This window comes from Malaclemys terrapin, chromosome 3 (genome assembly GCF_027887155.1).
Source record: "Malaclemys terrapin pileata isolate rMalTer1 chromosome 3, rMalTer1.hap1, whole genome shotgun sequence".
Lineage (NCBI taxonomy): Eukaryota > Metazoa > Chordata > Testudines > Emydidae > Malaclemys > Malaclemys terrapin.
The window spans coordinates 95,786,064-95,806,752 of NC_071507.1; the positions used below are offsets into that span (position 1 = coordinate 95,786,064).

The following is a 20,689-nucleotide window of genomic DNA, read 5'->3' on the forward strand; positions in this document are numbered from 1 at the left end:
TGGATTCGGATGCTCCTCAACCTAGCCACCTCCTCCTGTAGCTCTCCCACCTGCTGCCTGAGAGATTCCACCAGCAGGCACCTCTCACATTGGATGGTCCCCACAGCCTGGATATCAGTAAGTGGAAATTGCAAGTTACAGTCTTTGCAAAACCACACCAGGATCTGGGTAGAGGCATCCATGCTCAGGCGCTCTGTCTGGCTACAGGCACAGGTGGAGGAGACAGTAGCAGTGCTGGCACAGGTGTTGCGGGTCTTCCTAACCATCGTAAGCCTCCCTCTGTCGAACTCCCGTCTGCAGCCCCCTGTCAGCTGAAAGGGTTGTTTAAGCAAAAAGTTATGAATGTAGTTGCTTTATAGGTATTAAGGGGAATCAAGAGAAAAACAGATGGAACTGGCAAGGGACCCTCGCCCCCTTCCTGCTCCCCTTGCGAAACTCCCTTGCGAAACTCCCTGTTAGCAGCCCCTGTTCGCAAAGCTCCCTGGTCGCTTGTGCGCTGCTTTATAAAGCCCTGGCCTGTATGAATGCCCCGCCCACTGATGAAGGCTCAGCCACTTACCAGAGGCTTCTAGCTTTCAAACTTTCCTTTGAAGCTCACAGCTTCCAACTGCCAGCCACAGCACACGGTCCTTCAAACAACCAAAACAAACAAACAGACTGACAAACACAAGCTCAGCACACAGCAAGTAACCCTCAAACACAAACAAACACACACTACAGACAGTCACTTACCCCAAAAGGGTGCTGTATTGCTCCTCCTTCACCTGGAGAACTCCCTTGCGAAACTCCCTGTTAGCAGCCCCTGTTCAATACTACTTTACACTTCCACAGAACCTTCCATATGAAGATTTCAAAGAGTTTTACCAATATGAACAAATTAAGCCTCACAACACACCTGTAAGGCACTATCCCTGTTCTAAAGATGGGGAAACCGAGGCACGGAAAGGTTAAGTGATTTCCCTGGAGTCACACAAGGAGTTTGTGGCAGAGTTGAAAATAGAGTCAAGGATAATGCAGCAGGAGTACTGAAGTGTCCATTACAGGGTAGGAATAAGGAAATCACTGGAAGTTATTGTGACCATTCCCGGTCACCCAATTCTGAGTCCTACACTTCAGCCACACCATCTTTTACCCTCCAGCAATACAGTGCTCACTTCACAAACACACAACTGGCCCCATATTGTTTCTTGATCTATACCATTTTTCCACTTCTACGGAAGGAATTGGTGTATCCTCATTTCTTCCCTGTCCCCAATCTCATTATTTTTAGTTTTCCAATGTTGCTTACAGGGCAGGGAAACAGAATGATGGCTTGTGCCTCCCTTTTGCAAGTGACAAATTTCATAAACTTGGATGAATTAGTTCAGATAAAATACACAGCCCTTTCCCCAGCCTGCATTCCACTTGTTGAAGAACTCATATCTGCAAACCCAACCTACTTTTTGAGGGGCCAGAAAATTGGCTTTTCTTTATACAGTATTTCATTTTTGTACATGGCTATACTTCCATGTTGCTATGACAGACTGCACAGGCACTGCAATATTGTTGTTTATTATCTGGTAAGTGCTATCTGTATGCTTTGTCCTGTACAAGGTACAAAAGAAGAGACATGTAGGTGTGAGCCTTTTTCTGATGTTTCCTAGCAGAAAAGGTTTGTTCACAAATATCAGTACTTCTAGCGGGGTACTGATAGCAGTACACAAATAACAGCCTTGTCAGACAGTTCTGTCACTCAGAGATCCATCACTCAACAGCCTATAGCCACCCAAAATGTAGAGCTTCTGTACATCTTTGTGAACATGTGGCTTCAGAAAAAAGATTGGTAAATATACTGTTTGATTGAGGTGGAAATCATATACCACTTTGGAGAGAAATTTAGTTTGTAGCCTAAATTGCACTTTGTTCTTATAAAAAACATTTCCAAGATCAATTTCCAGGGCATGTGGCTCCCCCACATTCTTCTCACAGAAGTGATGGCTGTGAAAATGGCCACCTTCACTAAGAGGTGTAGCAATGAGCAAGAGGCTAACAGCTCAAAAAGGGGGAGACATCAGGGCTGATAACACTAAATTCAAATCCCATTGTGGGGTAAGGTCTCTGATAGGTGCAAACAATCTTTCTAGGCTTTTCAGAAACCTGGTAGTCATGGGGTTAGAAAATACAGTCCTACCCATAATACAGGGCTGAAACACAGAGATTGCAGCTTGATGGAGCTGACTGCCAAACCGGATTCTTTTTAAAGATTATAAATAGTCCAAAATCTTTTTGAATTGTAGACAGAGTAAAAGACACACCTGGCTAGCTACTTAGGTAGAAAAGCACTTCCTCTTACTAAGGTAAGTAGCCCTTGTGAATGGCTTCCACCTATTCAGCAGGGAATTCTGGACTGCTGCCAAACAGCGTGCCTCCTCTGGGCTTAGCCACTGAGGAACCAGGCCATGAGATTCAGTGACTGGGGATTCAGATGCAACACCTGCCCATGGGTCTGTGATAAAGGGTCTTTGATGAAAAGGAGAGGGGGAAGTTCCCAGATGGGTAACTTGTGCAGGTTGTGAGTTCCATGGTTGTCTCACCCACGCTGGTGTAAGAGGATAATTTCCCCTTGTTCTTGTTTCAGTTTAAGAATTACCACGGGGATAAGCAGCACTGCAGGACACACATACAGGAGGCTCCTGACCCATGGGAGGAGCAATGCATCCAAGATGGACCTTGAGTTGTGGCCCAGCCTTGAGCAAAATTGGGAATATTTCCTGTTCTGTTGGGATGAGAATAAGTCTGCTGGTGGGACTCCCCCTACTTGAAACACTAGTTTTAGAATAGCCATGTTGAGAGATTATTCGTGGTTAGAACAGAACGAGCTGCTCAGTCAGTCCACTAAACCATGGTGAGCCCCTGGTAGATATGATGCTATGAGAGTCAGGGAATTCTGTATGCAGCAATTCCAAGCCTGAGTGCCCCCTGGAATAGGCTGTTTGATCTGGTGTCCCCTCTTCACTGACAAAAAGCAGCGATGTGGTGTTGTAGGTAAACACCTGGATAGTCCTGCCCTGTATATGTGGCAGAAACTGGTGGCAGGCTCTAGTGATCACCCATAACTGTAAGATAATATATGTAGTCTGGCCTCTTGAGTGGCCCACAACCCCTGAGCTTGCAGGTTTCCTACATGTGCTCCGACCCAATGGTTGAAGCATCCATTACCAAAGTCAAGAGGGGAGAGCTGGGGAGAACAGGACTCCTGTGCAAACATTGTCTTTGTTAATCCACCAATCCAAGGATGATAGGATCTTGTCTGGGATAGACACTAGTCTGTCCAGGTGATGCACCTCAGGGCAATGCATGGACCTGACCCATGTCTGTAAACCTCTGAGATGCAGCCTGGCATATGGGGGAGGGGAGGAGTCAGGAATCCCCAATGACAGAAGCCACAGGGAGCTGTGCATGGTTACTCCCATCGACATGACTCTGGCAGCTGAGTCCACAGCATCCAGGGAAGCCTGCAGAGCTGACCTTGCAACCACCTGACCTTCCACCATGAGGAACTGGAACTCGCCTTCAGACAGCCCATTGGTAAACTTGGACATAGCATCCCAGTTTACATAATCATAATGGTTCACTATGCAGAACGGTAAACCCACAGTTGAATAAACTTTTCTACAAAGAAGGTTTCGTTTCTTTGCATCCTTTTCTTTGGGCATCACTTTTTCTCTGCCTTGTAGAGGTCTGCTCAGGCCTAATTTTAAAGCCCTAACAGGACCCGAATTCAACCTGGGGGGACCTGACCTGATCCCAAGAGGGTTGAGTCATTTTCAGACCCAGACCAAACCAAACCCTTGTCATTGTCACCACCTCACTGTGCTGTACATACTGCTGAGTGAGAAGAAGCTGTGTCCCCTGATCCCACCAGCCACCTCTGCCTCGCCACACTTTGCACAATATTGAGTGAGAGGTGGGTCATGTGCACCCACTAACACTGGCTGCCACCTTCGCAATTTGCCATATGGTGAGAGACACTGCAACTTGTTGGTACACTGACTGCAATACACACAGTGCAGCAAGGTGGTGGTGGCTGGCAGGAGCAGGGCATGTGCCCAGTAGGAGCGGGACATGCAGCCACCACTGCACAATCAGAGATGACCTGACCCAAGTCCTAGAAGGTCATGTCATTTTCAGACCCAATCCAACTTGAACCTGACACTTGTAGTTGCAGGATTCTATTATCTTGGTGGTATCCTTCATTTACTGCTGCTGCCACCACTAGGGAGCCTGGTGCAGAGTGCTAGTAAATCTGTTCATACCCCTGCAATGGAACTGGTACTTGCTTTCCATGCACTTTGCCACAAATGTGATGGACAATTGGGTTTGCCAGAAAGCTTTTATATGCTGCATGTGTTTTTTCATGTGTAGGGAGAGCAATTTTCCATTTCATAGCCAGGTGTAAAATGACTGAGTTCGTGGGACTTCTCCTGAACAAGTTCTGTTTGTATCCCTAGGGATGTAGCCATCCTTTTCAGGAGGTCTTGATAGGATTTAAAATCATCTGACACTGGAGAAGACTTTTCCAATATCTGGGTCTCATCCAGCAATTATGTGTTCAGAGGAGGCGGGTTAGAACCTTTGTCAAGCTGGTCTGGAACTACCAATGTAGAAGGCCTGACCAAAGCAGGTAACAAGTTATTGCAATCCTTGATACCCAGCAGGAGCTTGCTGCCAACATTGAGTGCCCAGTCAGTACCATGTGGAGAAGTTTCTCCCCTCAGAGATGTGTTTCATTAGTGTAATGCCTAATACCGACTTTGGACGGTCTGTTGCTACCAGGCAGGTAAACTTCCATTCTCAGGGATCCACTTCTTTACTGAAGTGGAGACAAAGACCTAGACACCAGAGGCATTGTCAATGTTACCCAGAAGGGCCTATGATGGGATAGTATCAGAAGCCAACTGTGCCTAGACTGGCAATCCATTCCTTCCATCTGCTCTTGTCAGGATAACTTCTATGAGAACAGAAATCCCAGAGAAAGCCCTGGATTCCCTAAAAATGAATATATAAGAGCCCACTTCAGACTCTGAGGAGTATGAGAACTCCCCAAACGCCAAGGTAGAGCAGTATCAGCCAGCAGCATCAGAAACCAGGACTGTAATCTATGGCAAGCCTGCAGTGCAAGTGGCAACATGGCTTGTTATCAGTACCATGTACTGAAGTGGAGCACTTACCAGTGGTCTCTGAGCTGGCATCAAGGTGATTGATGGAAGGTGTACCAGACCTGAGGTTGCTGGTGCCATAACAGACCCCATTATGGAGGCCAATGTGTGCACCACATGCAACAGTCCCAGCAGGACTCTGTCAGGCTGAATGATCAGTGAGGGTGGTACCAAAAGACTCAGCAGATATTTTGTGACTATCTAGGCCTTCTGGGTGGTTGGTACTGAAAAGGACCTTTGCCCCACTGTGAGCAGGGATGACGGCTCACTGTCTGCGCCAAGGAAGTAGACAGCCTCAACAGTTCCCAGAATGGGAACCAGAGTCATTAGCTCTGCACTCAGAGAGCCACTACAATGCGGTACGGGGAAAGGGAGGGAATCCACACCTCTGAGCAATGCAGTTATACTGACCTAACTCAGGTGTAGACAGCGCTCTATCAACAGGAGGGCTCCTCAGGGAGGTGGAGTACCTAGGCCAGTGGGAGAAGCTCTCTCAGTGCAGGTAGCATCTTTGCTAGTGCTCAGCCTCTGGGAAGATTGGTTGCTGAGAAAATGATAACTATAAAACAACAGCCATCCTACCTGAATCACTGTAAGGCAATCAGTGCTGCATGGACACAGTGGAAGCCTTACGCCAGTTCAGGATGGTTAGTGTGGCTAGAGCTGGTTGGAGATTTTCTGACAGAAAATGTTGATTAATCAAACCTGAAATGTTTCACAACATTGTCTCAGGGTGACAACCTTCATCAAATTGCAGGCAGGATTCTGTCAGAACCCTGCCTGGTTTCCTGGAGGGCTGCTGGGAAGCCTGATCCAAAATCTGCAGCTATGGGGCAGCCCCAGCAAATGGGCTGTGCGCACATTACATGATAAAGTGATGCAGATTAAATGAGTCAAAGAGCAAGGAAAAAGGTTTTTTTTCCCCCTACAACCTGAACCATTTGTATCAGTTTAAGACAATGAAGATTTTGGTTCAAATTCCTATTGTAAAATCAAGTTTTCCTCTTCTGGTTACCAAGAAAAAGTGAACAAAGGTGCTGAAATCAACTGTACAAATTCTTCTACAAGCATTTTATTTTATTGATGCTTCCCAGAACATGCTAACATCCTGTGAAGTTAGTTGGCAATTTATAGGTGTACATTTTAGTTTGCCATTGAAATATAACAGTCATTGCAGGAGAAAGGGAACATTTATTCTTCAAGTCCCTCACAAAAAGCCTTGAACAGCAAATTAGAGTTATTAGAGTTTTCAGATACTATCTCTTAAAAAAAGAAACAGGCATAGAGCAAGCAGCTGTCACAAAGTAGGAGGTAACATCCGTGTTCTGATGTACAAAGAAGGGAGTAAGGTTCATGGTTTCAAGTGTATGAGTTTCAATGATTTTGCAAGAGCCCATAAACCCTGACAAAGCAGAACAGCTATTCCCTTACATTTTACATTTGGCTTCCACTTCCATGGTATATTTCTCAGTGTCCCACAATTTGCTTTTCCAGTACTGCAGGACCAATATTTTTTTACAAAGTGGGAGAGAACAGATCTCTCTTTTTAGTGTAACCTCCAGCTTTTTTTTCCCAGCTAGTAATGTAATTAGTGCACCTGCACAGCTGTCTTACTTCTGCTATCATTACCCCAGGAGTTAGACTTTAAAAAGAAACATTTCATAGCTGTTAGTAACTTTGTGGTTTTGAGGCTCTTTGATGTCACTATCATTACAAAGTGCAGTCCCTTTTTCAATACAAGAGACTTCTTTCTAATGCTATCACCAGACACTGTGGATGAACCCATCGCCAAGAATAGTAACCTTGATAGCATAAAGTCGGCTTGTGTAACTCATACTTCAGGGTCAAAAATATTGTAGGGAGAGAAAAGGAGAAGGGAGGAGGAGAAGTAGGAGGAGGGAGAGAGGTTGAAAAGGGAGGACAGGGGAGGAAGAGAGCCAAGCAGGGAAAGTATATGAGAAAGCAATGTGGGACTTGTAGACAGGATGAAGAAAAAAAGTATAAAGTAAAGAGAAGAGAGGGAAGTAAAAAGCAAGATAAAAGAGTAAGAGTGGTAATGAAAAAGCAACAAGATGGAACTAGAGCCCTGACCCAGCAAAGCACTTAGGTATGTGCTTAACTTCAACCATATTATTAAACCCACTGACGTTTACCATTAATTTAAAATTTTAGCATGTGCTTATGTGCTCTGCTGGCTAGCTAGGGACAAAGGAGAAAAGGGAAGAAGAGAAATAGAAGAAGGACCAATGATGTAGAGAAAAAAAACAGTGGAAGGAGAGTAAAAATATAACTTGCTTTGTTATATAGCACCTTTGCTTTGTGGTTTGGAGGTATTGCAATGTACTGGCAGGTGGTAGGCCTGGGTTTATAGGACCATTAATTAAATGGCCAATGACACTTAGAAGAAGTGCATAGGCTCAGAGAGGAGGGGTGAAAGGCTGCAAGGACTCCAGAGACTATTGACACCTTAAAAGCACAGTATCTTGAGAGTAAAGGCTGCCCCACTCCTGTCACAGCCTTTGAGATTCTGCCTCACAAAATCTTAACTGAAAATGTAAGAAAAAATCATTGAATTAAATTGTTCATTTTGGCTTGAATAAAAACATTGCCATGTATATCTCAAACTGACTAACATGCATGCTAAATGACAGTATATTGAGTTGGGTGAGGTGCAGGTTATTTAATAACTTATTTACTATCTGGGAGAGGAAATAAACAGCACATCAATGACATTTGCAGAATAAGCTAAACTGAGTGGAGCAGTAAATTCCTGGAAAAACAGAGAAATAATACCAGGGGCCCTTTAAAAATTGTGAACATAAGTAGAAAATAAAATAAGATTCAACTTGGAAAAATGCAGTTTTTGAACTCTGAATAGATGAACGGTTTGGAAGAAATGTACAGGTACAGAAACATTCTCTCAAGAAGCTAAATAGAACTTTACAGCATTAAGACTGAAATGGTCACTAACAGTATCTTCTCTTTGTACATCTTTAACTTTCCTGGGAAAAGCTCTTCTGCACCTCAGTTGGTCTTAAACTTCCTTTGGATTGTATTTCTCACTGCCCAACAGTTTACTCAATTAAGGGGAAAGGTCCCCCAGTCATCTCCATATACTTTCACCAGTCCCCATAGCTCCCTTGTTTTTTCTTCTCTCTCTGTCAGTGTTCCCTGTCCTAACCTACTCTATTACTTTCCAGAATGGCACTGCTAATGAACATAATGAACAACTGAACCAACAGCCCAGTTTGGAACAATATCTCCTATTGAACTTTCCTGTTGAGCAAAACTCTCTGTTTAACACTGTTTTAAATGGGTTTTTCAGGATGTGAACATCACTCTACTTTACATAAACACCAGGACTGAAACTATGACCTCATCCTTCCAATTTCCTACGCAAGCGAATACAGGGAAAAATCATTTTAAACATATATACTTAATGGATGGAGTAAGAAGGAAACTTTGTAAGCAGAAACACTGAAAGAGACATGATAAAGCAAATATGAAATTAATGATGTGTTTGCAATGTGATAAATGTGATCACAGCTACAAGAAAATGACAATATGATTTTAGGATCTATAGGCTACGGTATCATGTCACAAAGCAGAGCGGTAATAGTCTCTCTCTTGATATGATTCTACACCTATGGTAAGATTCTCACTGCCACTGGCTCCTTTATATCAAATTTAAAGGCCAGAGAGAATGAGTGTTCTAACTGGTAAAGAACAAGTTGAAGAGGACACGTCACTGATACAGAACAATCTAGATCACTTGGTAAGCTGTGTGCAATATGTGTTTCAGTGTATCCAAATGTAAAGTCATACATCTAGAATCAAAGATTGCAGGCCATACTTAAGAACTGGGAACTCTATCATGACAAGCATGAACTTTGAAAAAGACTTGGAGGTCATGGTTGATAACCAGCAAAACATGAGCTCCCAGTGAGACACTGGCTAAAAAGTCTAATGCAATCCTTGGATGTATAAACGAGAGAATATTGAGCAGGAGTAGACAAATTATGTTACTTCTTTATTTGGCACTGTTGTGACCACGACTGGACTACTGTGTCCAGCTCTGGTGTCCATAGTACAAGAAAGACAGTGGATAAATTGGAGAGGGTTCAGAGAAGACCCATGAGAATGATTAAACAACTAGAAAACATGCTTTATTGTGAAAGACACAAGGAGATCTCTCTCTTAAGCTTAACAACAAGAATGTTAAGGATGATTTGATCACAGTCTATAAGTACCTATACGGAGAACAGAAATTTGATAACAGAGCTCTTCAATCTAACACATAAAGATATACTAAGATCCAATGGCAGGAAGTTGACGCTAGGCAATATCATAGTAGAAATAAGGTGCAAAATGTTATCAATGAGAACAATTTACCAAGGATTGTGGCGGATTCTCCATCACTGGCAATTTTTAAATCAAGATAGGAAGATTTTCTAAAAGATATGCTATAGTTCTAACATGAATTAATTCAGGAAGTTCTATGGCCTATGTTCTACAGGAAGTTAGACAAGATAATCACAATGGTCCCTTCTGGCCTCATAATCTATGAAAAAATGACCTTAAGAGCCCTATATCCACCAGGAAAGAATTCCCCTGGTACAGGCACTGCAGAAGACTGCTGTAAGCCTACCTTCCAAGCACCCTCTTGCAAGCCCCATCACAGGGTGTATGCAGGAGGCAAGAGCTCAGGTGAGAGGGATATGCCATATATGGGGCCGCAACACACAGTATTGTAGAGGCTCTGGACAGAGCTGCCACCCATAGAGAAGCCCAGAGAAGCTACCATAACTTAGACAGTCCTCCAGAGAGCTTTCTCACTCGCTCGCGCTCTCTTATACTTTGTGCGTGTGTGTTATCATGAAAGGTGCTGAACCTAGGAGACAAAAGTTCTCTATCTACTAAACAGATGTGACATGAACTGTAGGAGTTCAAGCTTCCCATATTCACCTACCACTATCCCTCAGCTCTGACCTGGACTTATGTGAATGAGAATGTCATTCAGTTCCCAGGCCAGTTCAACCTTTGGCATCTTTGCAGAAGTTGCAAAAGTACAAATTGTGATGGTGGCATTTTCTGATGTGAATATCAATCTGGAGTGGGATCCCCAACAATTTCACAGGACTCACCAAGGTTCAAAATATGGTAGCAACTTTCAGTCCCAACAGACCTTGGCTAGATTTAAGCTATTTTTCTCTGGAAGAATGAGTGTTCAATATTCACTAAAGATGCCTACTCTTTCTTCTCTGTTTTGCTTTAGTTTTTTTAACCCCCTGGCTATTTTACAAATCCAAAGCTTGGGTTCAAGGATGCTACATTGCCCCACAGCTAAAAACAGGAATTTGTTGATGACATCGTGTATTACATTGCCCAGGCCTAAAATCTCTGTCTTGAACATAATTAATTAATTGTCAGTGTTTTGTCTAGCTGTCAGTCATTTGAGACTTAGAAGGTCAAATGTGCTTGGTAGTTTCCTTGACAGAGCGTAGGATTTATCCATTAGGTACGAAAACAAAACCTTCATTATACATGATTTCTCTACCTTTTCATCAAAACACCACTTTGTTTCAATACATGGTACTTAAACCATTGCTTTCTTGAGTCCCTACTGATTTTGCACTTAGCTGTCTTTCTCTGTTACATTTCTAAAGGCTTCTCCTTGTAAAACAAGGGGTAGTGTATCTTTGATATTACTATGTTTTGAGAGAAAAAGCTCAAGGAAGAAAACGAAGTATTAAAAAAACAACCAAAACAACCCAGTGCTGTGACAACTGTCACTCCAGAAGGTAAAATGTGCATGTGCATGTGCCCCTACCCCCTTTAAAAACACAAAACAGTTTTTCTGCGCTGAACATATGGTAATATGAAAATGAAGGAATAATAAGGAATGTACTGTTGACAGGAAGACTATCCAAGAAAATGAGGTGCTAACAAAATAATAAAAATATATTTATTGGTGCCATTAATCCCCAGGTTCTTTAAAAGTTATATATAGAGGAATCACTGCATACACAAACACCACTGACATGCAGCAATGTCTGGCGCAGAGCACAGCAGCTGTTTAACAGTGCATAGCAACACAACACAACAGTTTAGAACAAGAAGTGAATCCAAGTGAAATGTATTTAATGGGAACTGAAAGGAGAATTTGAGCTGACACAATCTAACAATCCAAATTGTAAATTGGCCAGGATACTGATATTAAAACCCTTACTCTTGTGAAAAGCAACATGGGATTTTTACTGACCATGAGCAGTCAAGATCTCTGTTTTCTATCTCATCCACAAGTGGGATATAACAGCAGGACATCAGTGCCTATATTAAAAGGGCCCTTTACACAAAGCCAGAAATCGTTAACAGCAATAGAAATAGAATGATTTATTGGCAGGATAGGGATATTGCTTGGCAATGATCATGGAGAAACATATAGCAGAGCTCTCTGAGTTTTGTGGTATTCTTGGAGGGGATTAAGGAGTTGCTTAATTATAGTAATGTAACAAATAATTACATCAGAAACAGAATGCTGTGCATAGAGATGAGCCCAAAATCACTTACCTGAACTCCACCATCCCAAATTCATGGGTTCAGATGAAATGGGACCTGACTATAAGACACCCCGGTTTTAGTTTTGCAAAACAAAATCCCTACTACCTAGTTTGCAAAACCTAATCCAGTTTTGCCTACCTCTCTCAAAGATACAAATCTGAATAAAAACATAATCACGTATCCTGCACCCACACAAACTTTCAGGGGGCTGATAAAATTAAACACATATGTGAGCCACCACTGATTTTGGATTTGAAAAATTAAAATCCAACTAATGTGGACTTTCAAAACTGGTTCCAGTTGAGAACCCGTCTCTAGCTGCCCCTCTGGAAGGGCCTATTACTAAGGCTACGATTTAGTCATGGGCATTTTTAGTAAAAGTCACGGACAGGTCACAGAGAATAACCAAAAAGTCACGGCCAGTGACCTGTCCGTGACTTTTACTAAAAATACCCCTAATTAAATCTTAGATGCTGGGGGGGAGGGTGCTCCAGCAGACGCTGTCACTCCTTCAGGCGAGGGGCAGCCCAGAGCCCCACTGCCATTTCTCCGGGTCACGAGCAGTCCAGAGCCCCACCACCACTGCTGCTCCTCCGGGCAGGGGCAGCCTGGGGTGCCGCTAGGGTGACCAGATGTCTTGATTTTATGGGGATGGTCTTGATATTTGGGGCTTTGTCTTATATAGGTGCCTATTACTCTCCACCCCCGTCCCAATTTTTCACAGTTGCTGTCTGGTCACCCTAAGCACTGCTGCTGCTCCCGGACCAGTTGCCTGGGGCCATCGGAGCAGCGGCCAGTGGGCCTGGCTCCAGGGCTGCCCAAGCTGCTCGGGCAGCCCCGGGGGTCAGCCCACTAGCTGTTGCGGAAGTCACGGAGGTCCCAGAAAGTCACAGAAGTCACAGAATCCGTGATTGATGGGAAAAGTTGGAGGAGCAGATTATGGCATTGCAAGGGGATGGGGTGCAGGCAGGTGTGGGGGCAGGAGGGAGCTGAGGAGGGTGCTGAGGATAGTGGAGTAGTGGATGATTGAGGGGATGAAATGGCAGCTCCCCCAGCTGTAGGGAAAGGGAGTTCCCTCCAAGCAACCAGGGAAAGGCCACGTTCAGTGTTGTCAACTCTCACAAAATTGAGAGTGAGTCATGGGATTTTGGTGCCTACAGGAGGAGCTATTGTGATGACAGAAGAAGCTCCTCTGGTCCTGTGATTTTCAGGGTAGCACTCAGGCAGAGCTCTGTGCAAAAGCCTCAGGGCTATGGAACAGACCTGCTCTGCCAATGAGACCTGCCTTCATGTATGGTCCTCCTAGAGTAAAGAGAGGCAGCAAAAGACAAGAGAGGGTGAAGTTGGGGAAGTGGTGCGGCTGGGACCCAGGCAGAGCAGAAGCTCCTGAGCAACAGGAGGCAGGGACAGTGCTTAATTTGTGCCAGGGCTTGTCGGGGCTTGGACCCAGCACCTCTAGGCTTCTCAGTTCATATCTCCCTTGCACCTCTGGGGCTGCCACATCAGTTAAATCATTAAATGATTGCTTGAGCCCTGGCACCTGTTCCATTACAGTGGTCCCTTTGGAATCCATGTTTCAGTTAGGTAATGTGAGCCAAAGCAGTCACATGTGTGCATACGGCAATTTGACAATGTGCATGTTTTGGATTTGTACCCTTTCTATGTTTGTTGCCTGATTTTCTTCCAGCAGTCACTGTCACTTCACATGATTTTACAAATCACACCTGGGCAACAGCACAGGCTTTCAACTATTAAAACCGATCAGCTTCTACAGAAATTTAATAGGCTGATATAGAAATTACTCTAGAAAGCTTTAGAATTGCACTGAGAATTCTCTCCTCTCTGTACATTTTTTGAACCATTATATAGGATATAACTCTCCATTCAGTTCTATTGGAGATGGTTCACAACTTCTTTAAGGAAAGGTTATCATTTTTTTAGGACTTTTCCATAAGGGAACTCTAGTCCAACTTTCAAATTAACTAAAAAAATGTTTTTCAATTCCTAAAAAAAAAATCAAGTTAGAGTTTTCATTTGAAAAATCTAGATTTTTTAAAATATGGCCCCAATGATCATCCCCTTATTTACTGACCTAGTCTACCAAATAATGAAACGAAGACAACAACAAAAAGTGCAGGCAACCAAAATTTCAAACCTAAGGGTATGTCTGCATTGCAGTTGGGAGATGTGCCTGCAGCACATGTAGAGCTAGTTTGATCTAGCTAGAACAAAACTAATTCAGGGGTTGGACTAGATGATCTCCTGAGGTCTCTTCAACCCTAATCTTTTCTGAATTCCAGTAACAATAGCAGTGAAGCCATGGCAACACGGGTGACTGTACCGGCTAACCCTGCCCACCCAGGACCCTGGTTACATACTCAAGCAGCCACTGTACATGCTCAAGGCCAAATTAACACATAGGCAAACTACACAAGTCTAGGCCCAAATTTGGGGAGAGGGGGTGGAAATTCATGGAGGTACCAGTTTGGCTTGGCCACCCCCCACCCCGAATTCATAACTGGGCCAAATCTGAGTAGCGCTGCAACCCCGTGCACCTTGTCACAACATCACTCACTTGAGTTTGGCCCAGCCACCCCTCCATCATGAAAAAGGGACCAAGAGGCATGAGCAAGAGGCATTACAACTTGGCACATGGTCGTATTAGAAGGTAGGGACCCAGAAGCGTATGTTTGCCTAAGGCCCAGTGATGGAGTAATCAGCCCCTGCCCATGCTGCCACAGTTTCACTGCTATTGTTACCCGAGCTAGCAAAATCAGAACTAGCCCAGGTATGTCTACACGTGCCTCAATCACATCTCCCAAATGCAGTGCAGACATATTGTAAGAAATTATTAATGCAGTTAATTAGACGCAACTAAATTTAGCATATTATGTGATGGGGGAGGGGAACAGAATTTTTTGGATACCAAGAGATCAAAAGGCCACACTGCTCATGACAGGATGTACAGAAGGTGTAACACCACTTCATAAGCAAACGAAATGTAAATGTATCCCGTACATTTAGCAAATGTTTAATACCACATAGTATGATTTAAAATACTGCAAAAAATATGTTAAGCTTTCTTTTCTTTTTCAAACCAGCTAGTTGAGTGCTAACAAAATAGCTGACACAGACACTGATGTCTTAGTATGTGTTAATTTTATCCCAAACCATGAGAATTATTACAATGTACAGCTTTAAAAAATTATCAATGAGGAGTGGATATACCAGTAAAGAAGTCTAGTGTGAACTTCCATCTGGAAAGAAGCACTGTATGAACTCCTATCACGTTTTGCCAAGGGCGTTGTCACCACAAAAGAAGCCAGACTGAAAGAATTCAGTCAAAAGAGATATAGTCAAATTCAGTTCATATTTTTAAACTTTACCTCTCAGTTACTAATAAACCACAACATAGGGCCCTCATTCAGAAATGAATTAAAATACATGCTTCATTTTAAACAGGCACTTATATCCCATTGAAATCAATGTGACTTTAGAATGTGGTTAAGTGCTGTGTAGAATCAAAGCCTAGATTATTAAGGCAGAAAAAAATAGGAGTTAAAACTGTTCAGTGTCCTTTTTCTATTTAAAATTGATGTTCGTGTATTATTATCTGTTAATGCTTTTGTGAAGCAAGTTAAATAAGCTTTCTGTATTTTCATTCTTTGGTGTTTCTGTTTTATAAGTGAAGATGTTTTTACTTTGATTTTACATGGCTCTATTTTTGCTATTCGTTTATTTAGACTTGCTAAATTGTCCCACATTTGTCTCCCCCATCCCACAGGCCCACTAGGTCGTCTTGCATACAGCAAAGTTGTGCAATAATTTATTTCTTTCTTTTGCTATAGCATGTTCCTCTAGCCCATAATGGCCACTCTGAAAAGTGCTTCCTCGCTTCCTTTCCCAGCTCTCAGAGTTTCCCTTGCTGGCTTCTGCAACCCTTGTTCAGCCTGTGCCATGATCCTTGCTGCAATAAGTTGTACTCAAATATGGTAACATGGCAGCACACAGGAAGTGTGTGTGTGTGTGTGTGTGTGTGTTGATCCTCTAGTCCCACTTTTGCCACTCACCCTCTGCCTGCAATGGTCCAATCTCAACCACAATCCTTTCTCTCCCTGAACTTCTTCATATTCTCCCTGGACCTGTCACCCTCTCCCTTGGCTTCCTCCTGAGGGTAGAACATGCTACTGTTCAGAACCAGAAAGCAGCAAGTCTGGCCACCTATTCCTCTCTACTAGCTGCCTCTGTTCGGCACACAGAGCGGCTCCATGGGCCTGAGTGACTCAGTACAGGTAGCACTAAGAAGAGAGAGGTTAGAGAAACCTTTGGCTGCCTGAGCAGAAACCCAGAAGTAATCTCTAGCAGCCAGGAGGAAGAGCTGAAGGAGACACATTGCTCATTTTCTGCTGGACTGCTTATGAGTGACATCTCAGCTGGCTGGAGTGAGACGGTGACAGCTTGGATGCATGTGGCGGTCATTCCAGCTGAGTAGCACTTGTCAAGTTTAACTGAGGTGAGACCAAGATCAGAGGAGGACATAACATGAGGGAAAGAAAATATTTTAGAATTCATACACATGTGACTTCTGATTTCACTCCCACTGGTTTTATGGTGTGGTCTAATCTCACAGCTGTGATTTTTGTTTGTTTGTTTGTTTTCTAATGAAACTGAAAGTAAAGGAGGAGGCGAATGGATAAGCAGCAAAGAAATTTCAATAGCAGAAAACAAGGAAGCAGGAACAGAAGTGATAACAGCTCCTCCAATTAATTATGTTTTATTTATAATTTGTGTACTGCATTGTATTGCTGTTTCATGGGAAAACTGCCACATTTCTTTTAATTGGGGGGCAGATGGGAAAGTGCTCAGATGCCACTGTGCTGAATAAGTATATGCATGGCATTATTCAGCTGTTAATGTGACTTGTCTCACAATTATGGATATGTTAAAGTTAGGCCCCCTGCTCTGGTAGGAGCTGAGCACCTCCTACCTAGTGCAGATCATCCTCAATTCCTCGTGAAGTCACTGGGAGTTGAGAGCACTCAACACCGGGAAGGAATTGCTCAGGATCTTGAAGGAAAGGTTGTTGCGTTGAATAAAATCAGAAATATACTTTAAAATGTTATGAACAACCATATTTCTTTAAATGGCACAAACTGAATACATTCCCCTTCCCAGCCTGTGCAACTTTGACACAAAGGAGTTACCACCAAATACAATTGTTCCTGACTTCCCACTCAAAATGTTAGTAAATCTATTTGCTTCCTGATGCTCACTCAACTTGAATAATGCAAATAGTCTTCTCTTTCTAATTTGTTTTTATTTCTGAATATCATGCACCGACACATGGCAGTTGTGTTTGGGTTTCCAACACCACAGGGGGGAATACTGAAATCAAATACATCAGATATCTGAATACACGCTACCTTTCATCACGTACAATGAAATGAGAAGCTGATTACAAAGGCAGTACTCCTCACCAATTTATTTCCTTATTAAGATTCCAAAACCTCTCATTTGTTTTGTACGTCATCTGCTTCGTACACTTTGACAATAACCCAGTTGATCACTTTTTCTTTTGGTTTACTATCTTGATGTTTTCATTTGGATTTATGAAATTTTGGTGTTATTGTTTTGGACTATATTAAAAAATAAAATAACCTCTTTTCATTTCAATTTAAACAATTAATGAAAAAATTCTATTCATATTAAGTCTGAGAATTTTTATGTCACAAACAAGCAAAAAAGTAAATAACCCCCCCCCCACCACCACCACCCCTTAAATTATGAGCCTGAAACATCCAGTTAAACAGAACTAAAATGCACAGAGTCACACCTTCTGCTGTACAACACAGAAAGAACTGCTAAGAGATAAGTCTGGGCTTCTTTGTATCATTTTTCTTCTGTGAAATTGGTTCATTATATGTACGAGAGATATGCCTCATGATTAAGTATATATCTTAGCTACACAAAAATAAATACATAAATAAGGTAACAAGCTCTGATGGTGGCCTTTGAACCTAAAAGTGCTGCAACATGGGGCCTGATCTGAAGGCCACTGAAGTCAATAGAAAGACCGCCAGTTAACTTCATCGTGTGTGGGATCAGGCCCTCACTACAAAGTTTACTTTCAAATTCTATGCAAAACCCAAAACTATCAATTCGTATCGCCCCCATACCGATGTACAAAACAAAAATAGGCCTATAAAGATTATCTGTAAGCTTCAAAAAGTATATCTGTAGTTTGTCAAAATAATGAAGTAATCAAGGCAAAATACTATGTATTTATGTGCTACTAGGAAAATAAATACATGTTATCTCAGGGGAAAAAAGGCCAACTATGCAAAAGGCGTCTCAAAATACTTAAGAGATAATCTTTGCTTATTAAGTTGAAAATTTTGTCCCAGAAATCCTTTTAATGGAAAAGGTGATACTCAGATAAAGACCCTCAGCTTGGGTTAAAGAATGTACCCATAACAGTAAAGAAAGAGAAAAAAAAAAAACTCATTATACCCACTACTTAAATATCATATTCTGTAAATACATTTCAGCATCTGTTAGAATCAAAATACAGTAATTGCACTCATTAAAGGAAACCAGGTAGACTTTATGACTCATGAAAATAATAAATACATCACCCCAAAAGGTACTGCATTCCTTCTCTTTATACATATTTACTATGTCTTGGAATTGAAATTATTGAACCCTTTAATTGTTCAGTATATTGTGATTGGTTGAGACAGGATCAAGAGAGCTAATAATTTCATTTACAACTGTTCTCCTAGCTGATCAATTTTGGCTGAGAGAGTCATGTGACTGTATCTGGAGCTTCAGCATAGGGTAATTTTCATGTTATTGCACACTTAAGGCTAAATAATACTGCATTAAAGATTTTCACTGGACACTTATTCCATACTTAATGGCAACATTTGGAATGCATTCCCTTGGTTTTCTGCTGCTTTTTGCAGGACACGGAAAACAAACAGTAAATAAAATTGACGTTAGAAGAAGAGTTAAAACAATACTTTTAAGCATTCCCCGGAGCACCATGAGGTGTGCACAGCAATGTTTTGAGTAAAAACAACATTTAAAAGTGAGCGTGAGGGAAAGAAACTGAAAAAACAGAGCTATTTTCACTTACATTTATCCAAGAAGGCTGTTGGCATTACTTCTGGAGTTCTGTTATTGGCTGAGAGGGTCACATGACCCTGTGAACTAAAATAGAAAAGCCTCAGTAGAGGGAAACTGAAGCAGCAACAGGTTTGAGACAAAATGCATGTTAAATGGTATGCTATAACACACACATTCTAGACTGGAGTGTTTAATTTATAGGGGAAAGTATGGTCCATTGGATTGAAAAGGTGGCCTCCAATAGGCCACAATACCCTTAGCTTTGAGCATTATATCCCAATATCACTCATCTTTTCAATGCATGGGGAAAACAGTTTTCTGCTGTAAATTTCAACTCCTATCAGTGTTTAACTGAAACACTAACAATTGTCAATATATTACCAGGATCTTTAAAAAAATATATGATCTGGTTCATTTAAAAACCAAAAGGTTCCACTATTCTAACTGTTTTAATTCTCTGTCTAAGGTTTTTATATCTCAGTCATACTACTGGTATCTAAAAGGGAAGTCATAAGAAAAATGCATATTTTCTCAAGGTAAATGGCAGCGCTATACAACATATGTAGCAGAGCAGTCCAGTTTTCACATTCTTTCATAAGTAAAACTTATGGTTGCAGTTACTAAAACATGTGCAATAAATCCATAAGTTATAAATAGAGATAAAGTGCAAAGGATCCCAGACTAACAAACTGTGCTGATGTCCTAACAGCTAAATGAAAATTAGCTACTATGATAAAACACTGTCTGATTTCAAGGTCATTGCTTAATTGCACCATTCAAAAAAGAAGCTGTTCCAGACACGTTATTTTAAAAGATTCAGGCAGATAACACAATGACATTAGCATGAATTACTACAAGTCCCCTAGGTAACTTTCACACCAGGAAACTTTTTCACGGTTTACTCAGGTTTCTTATTGAGTTTTTAGATTGATGCAGCTTCAACTTGATAAATTGCCAAGTGTCTCCTTTGTTTTATATATCGGTCACATTTGTTACTGAAGGGGGAGGGATACTAAGGGATGCACAGAGCAAGAATGTGTAGGGGAGGGTGATGAAGCAGCAAGGCATGTCTGCTGTGATATGATGGCAGGACAAGGGCAGCAGAGAATTTATTGTTTCACTGGAAAGTTCTTCACTGTAATGACCCTCACCTTACAGTTCCAAGGAAAAATATTGAAACTCCAAAACTTTCAAAGCAAATATTCAGACAGGCTTTGGGACAGGGAACACAATATGAAAATTTTGCTCAGAGATCCACATTGTTGAAGAGAAGTGGAAATCACAAAAGGAGAGGGGGAGAAGGGGGCAAATTAGGTTAGCGTCCCTTTGCTAAAGTAATACAAAAGGAAATCTGTTTGAACTATATGATCTCAGATGAACATTTAAAAAAACCAAACCTGTGAATATGCACCAAAGAACTAATTATACATCTATTCCGACAAAGAGAGCAGGTTTTTTTCAGCTAACATTTTGTAAACTGCTTTGGGCCAGATTCTACACTTTATATTAAGGAGTATTTTACTCCATGAGAAGTCCCATTAATTAGGGTAGAAATTCTTATGGAGTAAGGTACTACACAGCATAAATAAGGGTATCAAATCGGCCCTTTATCATGTCAATTAGGTGAACCCCACTTTTACTAACCCTTTCCTCAGTATTTGAAAGGAAAAATTTGGGCATTCACTATAAGTATAGGAATGGAAGCATGTATCTAGTTAATGTAACGGCCTATCAAGTTCAAAGAAAGTCTTCTCAAACTTCTTTGGCCTCATTTTTTTCTTATAATAAAGACTAAAATGTTT

The 20,689-nt window shown here is 41.9% G+C and overlaps 1 protein-coding gene across 7 annotated transcripts in view; it reads right to left on the bottom strand.

Annotated features, from left to right (window-relative positions):
* Nucleotides 1-20,689, bottom strand: part of ESR1 (estrogen receptor 1) — a 304,660-nt gene that overhangs the window by 235,042 nt on the left and 48,929 nt on the right. Inside the window, exon 1 of one of the 7 annotated variants that reach the window (XM_054023302.1) lies at nucleotides 18,898-18,958. The exons of 4 other annotated variants lie outside the window; for them this stretch is intronic. Coding sequence is in view for 1 of the 3 variants with exons in the window: in XM_054023299.1 (XP_053879274.1) it covers nucleotides 18,898-18,922 (25 nt within the window). In the remaining 2 variants the exon portion in view is untranslated. Of the gene's footprint in view, nucleotides 1-18,897; nucleotides 18,959-20,689 lie in introns of those variants that run through there. 2 more of the 7 variants (XM_054023299.1, XM_054023305.1) reach the window with 2 other exon arrangements.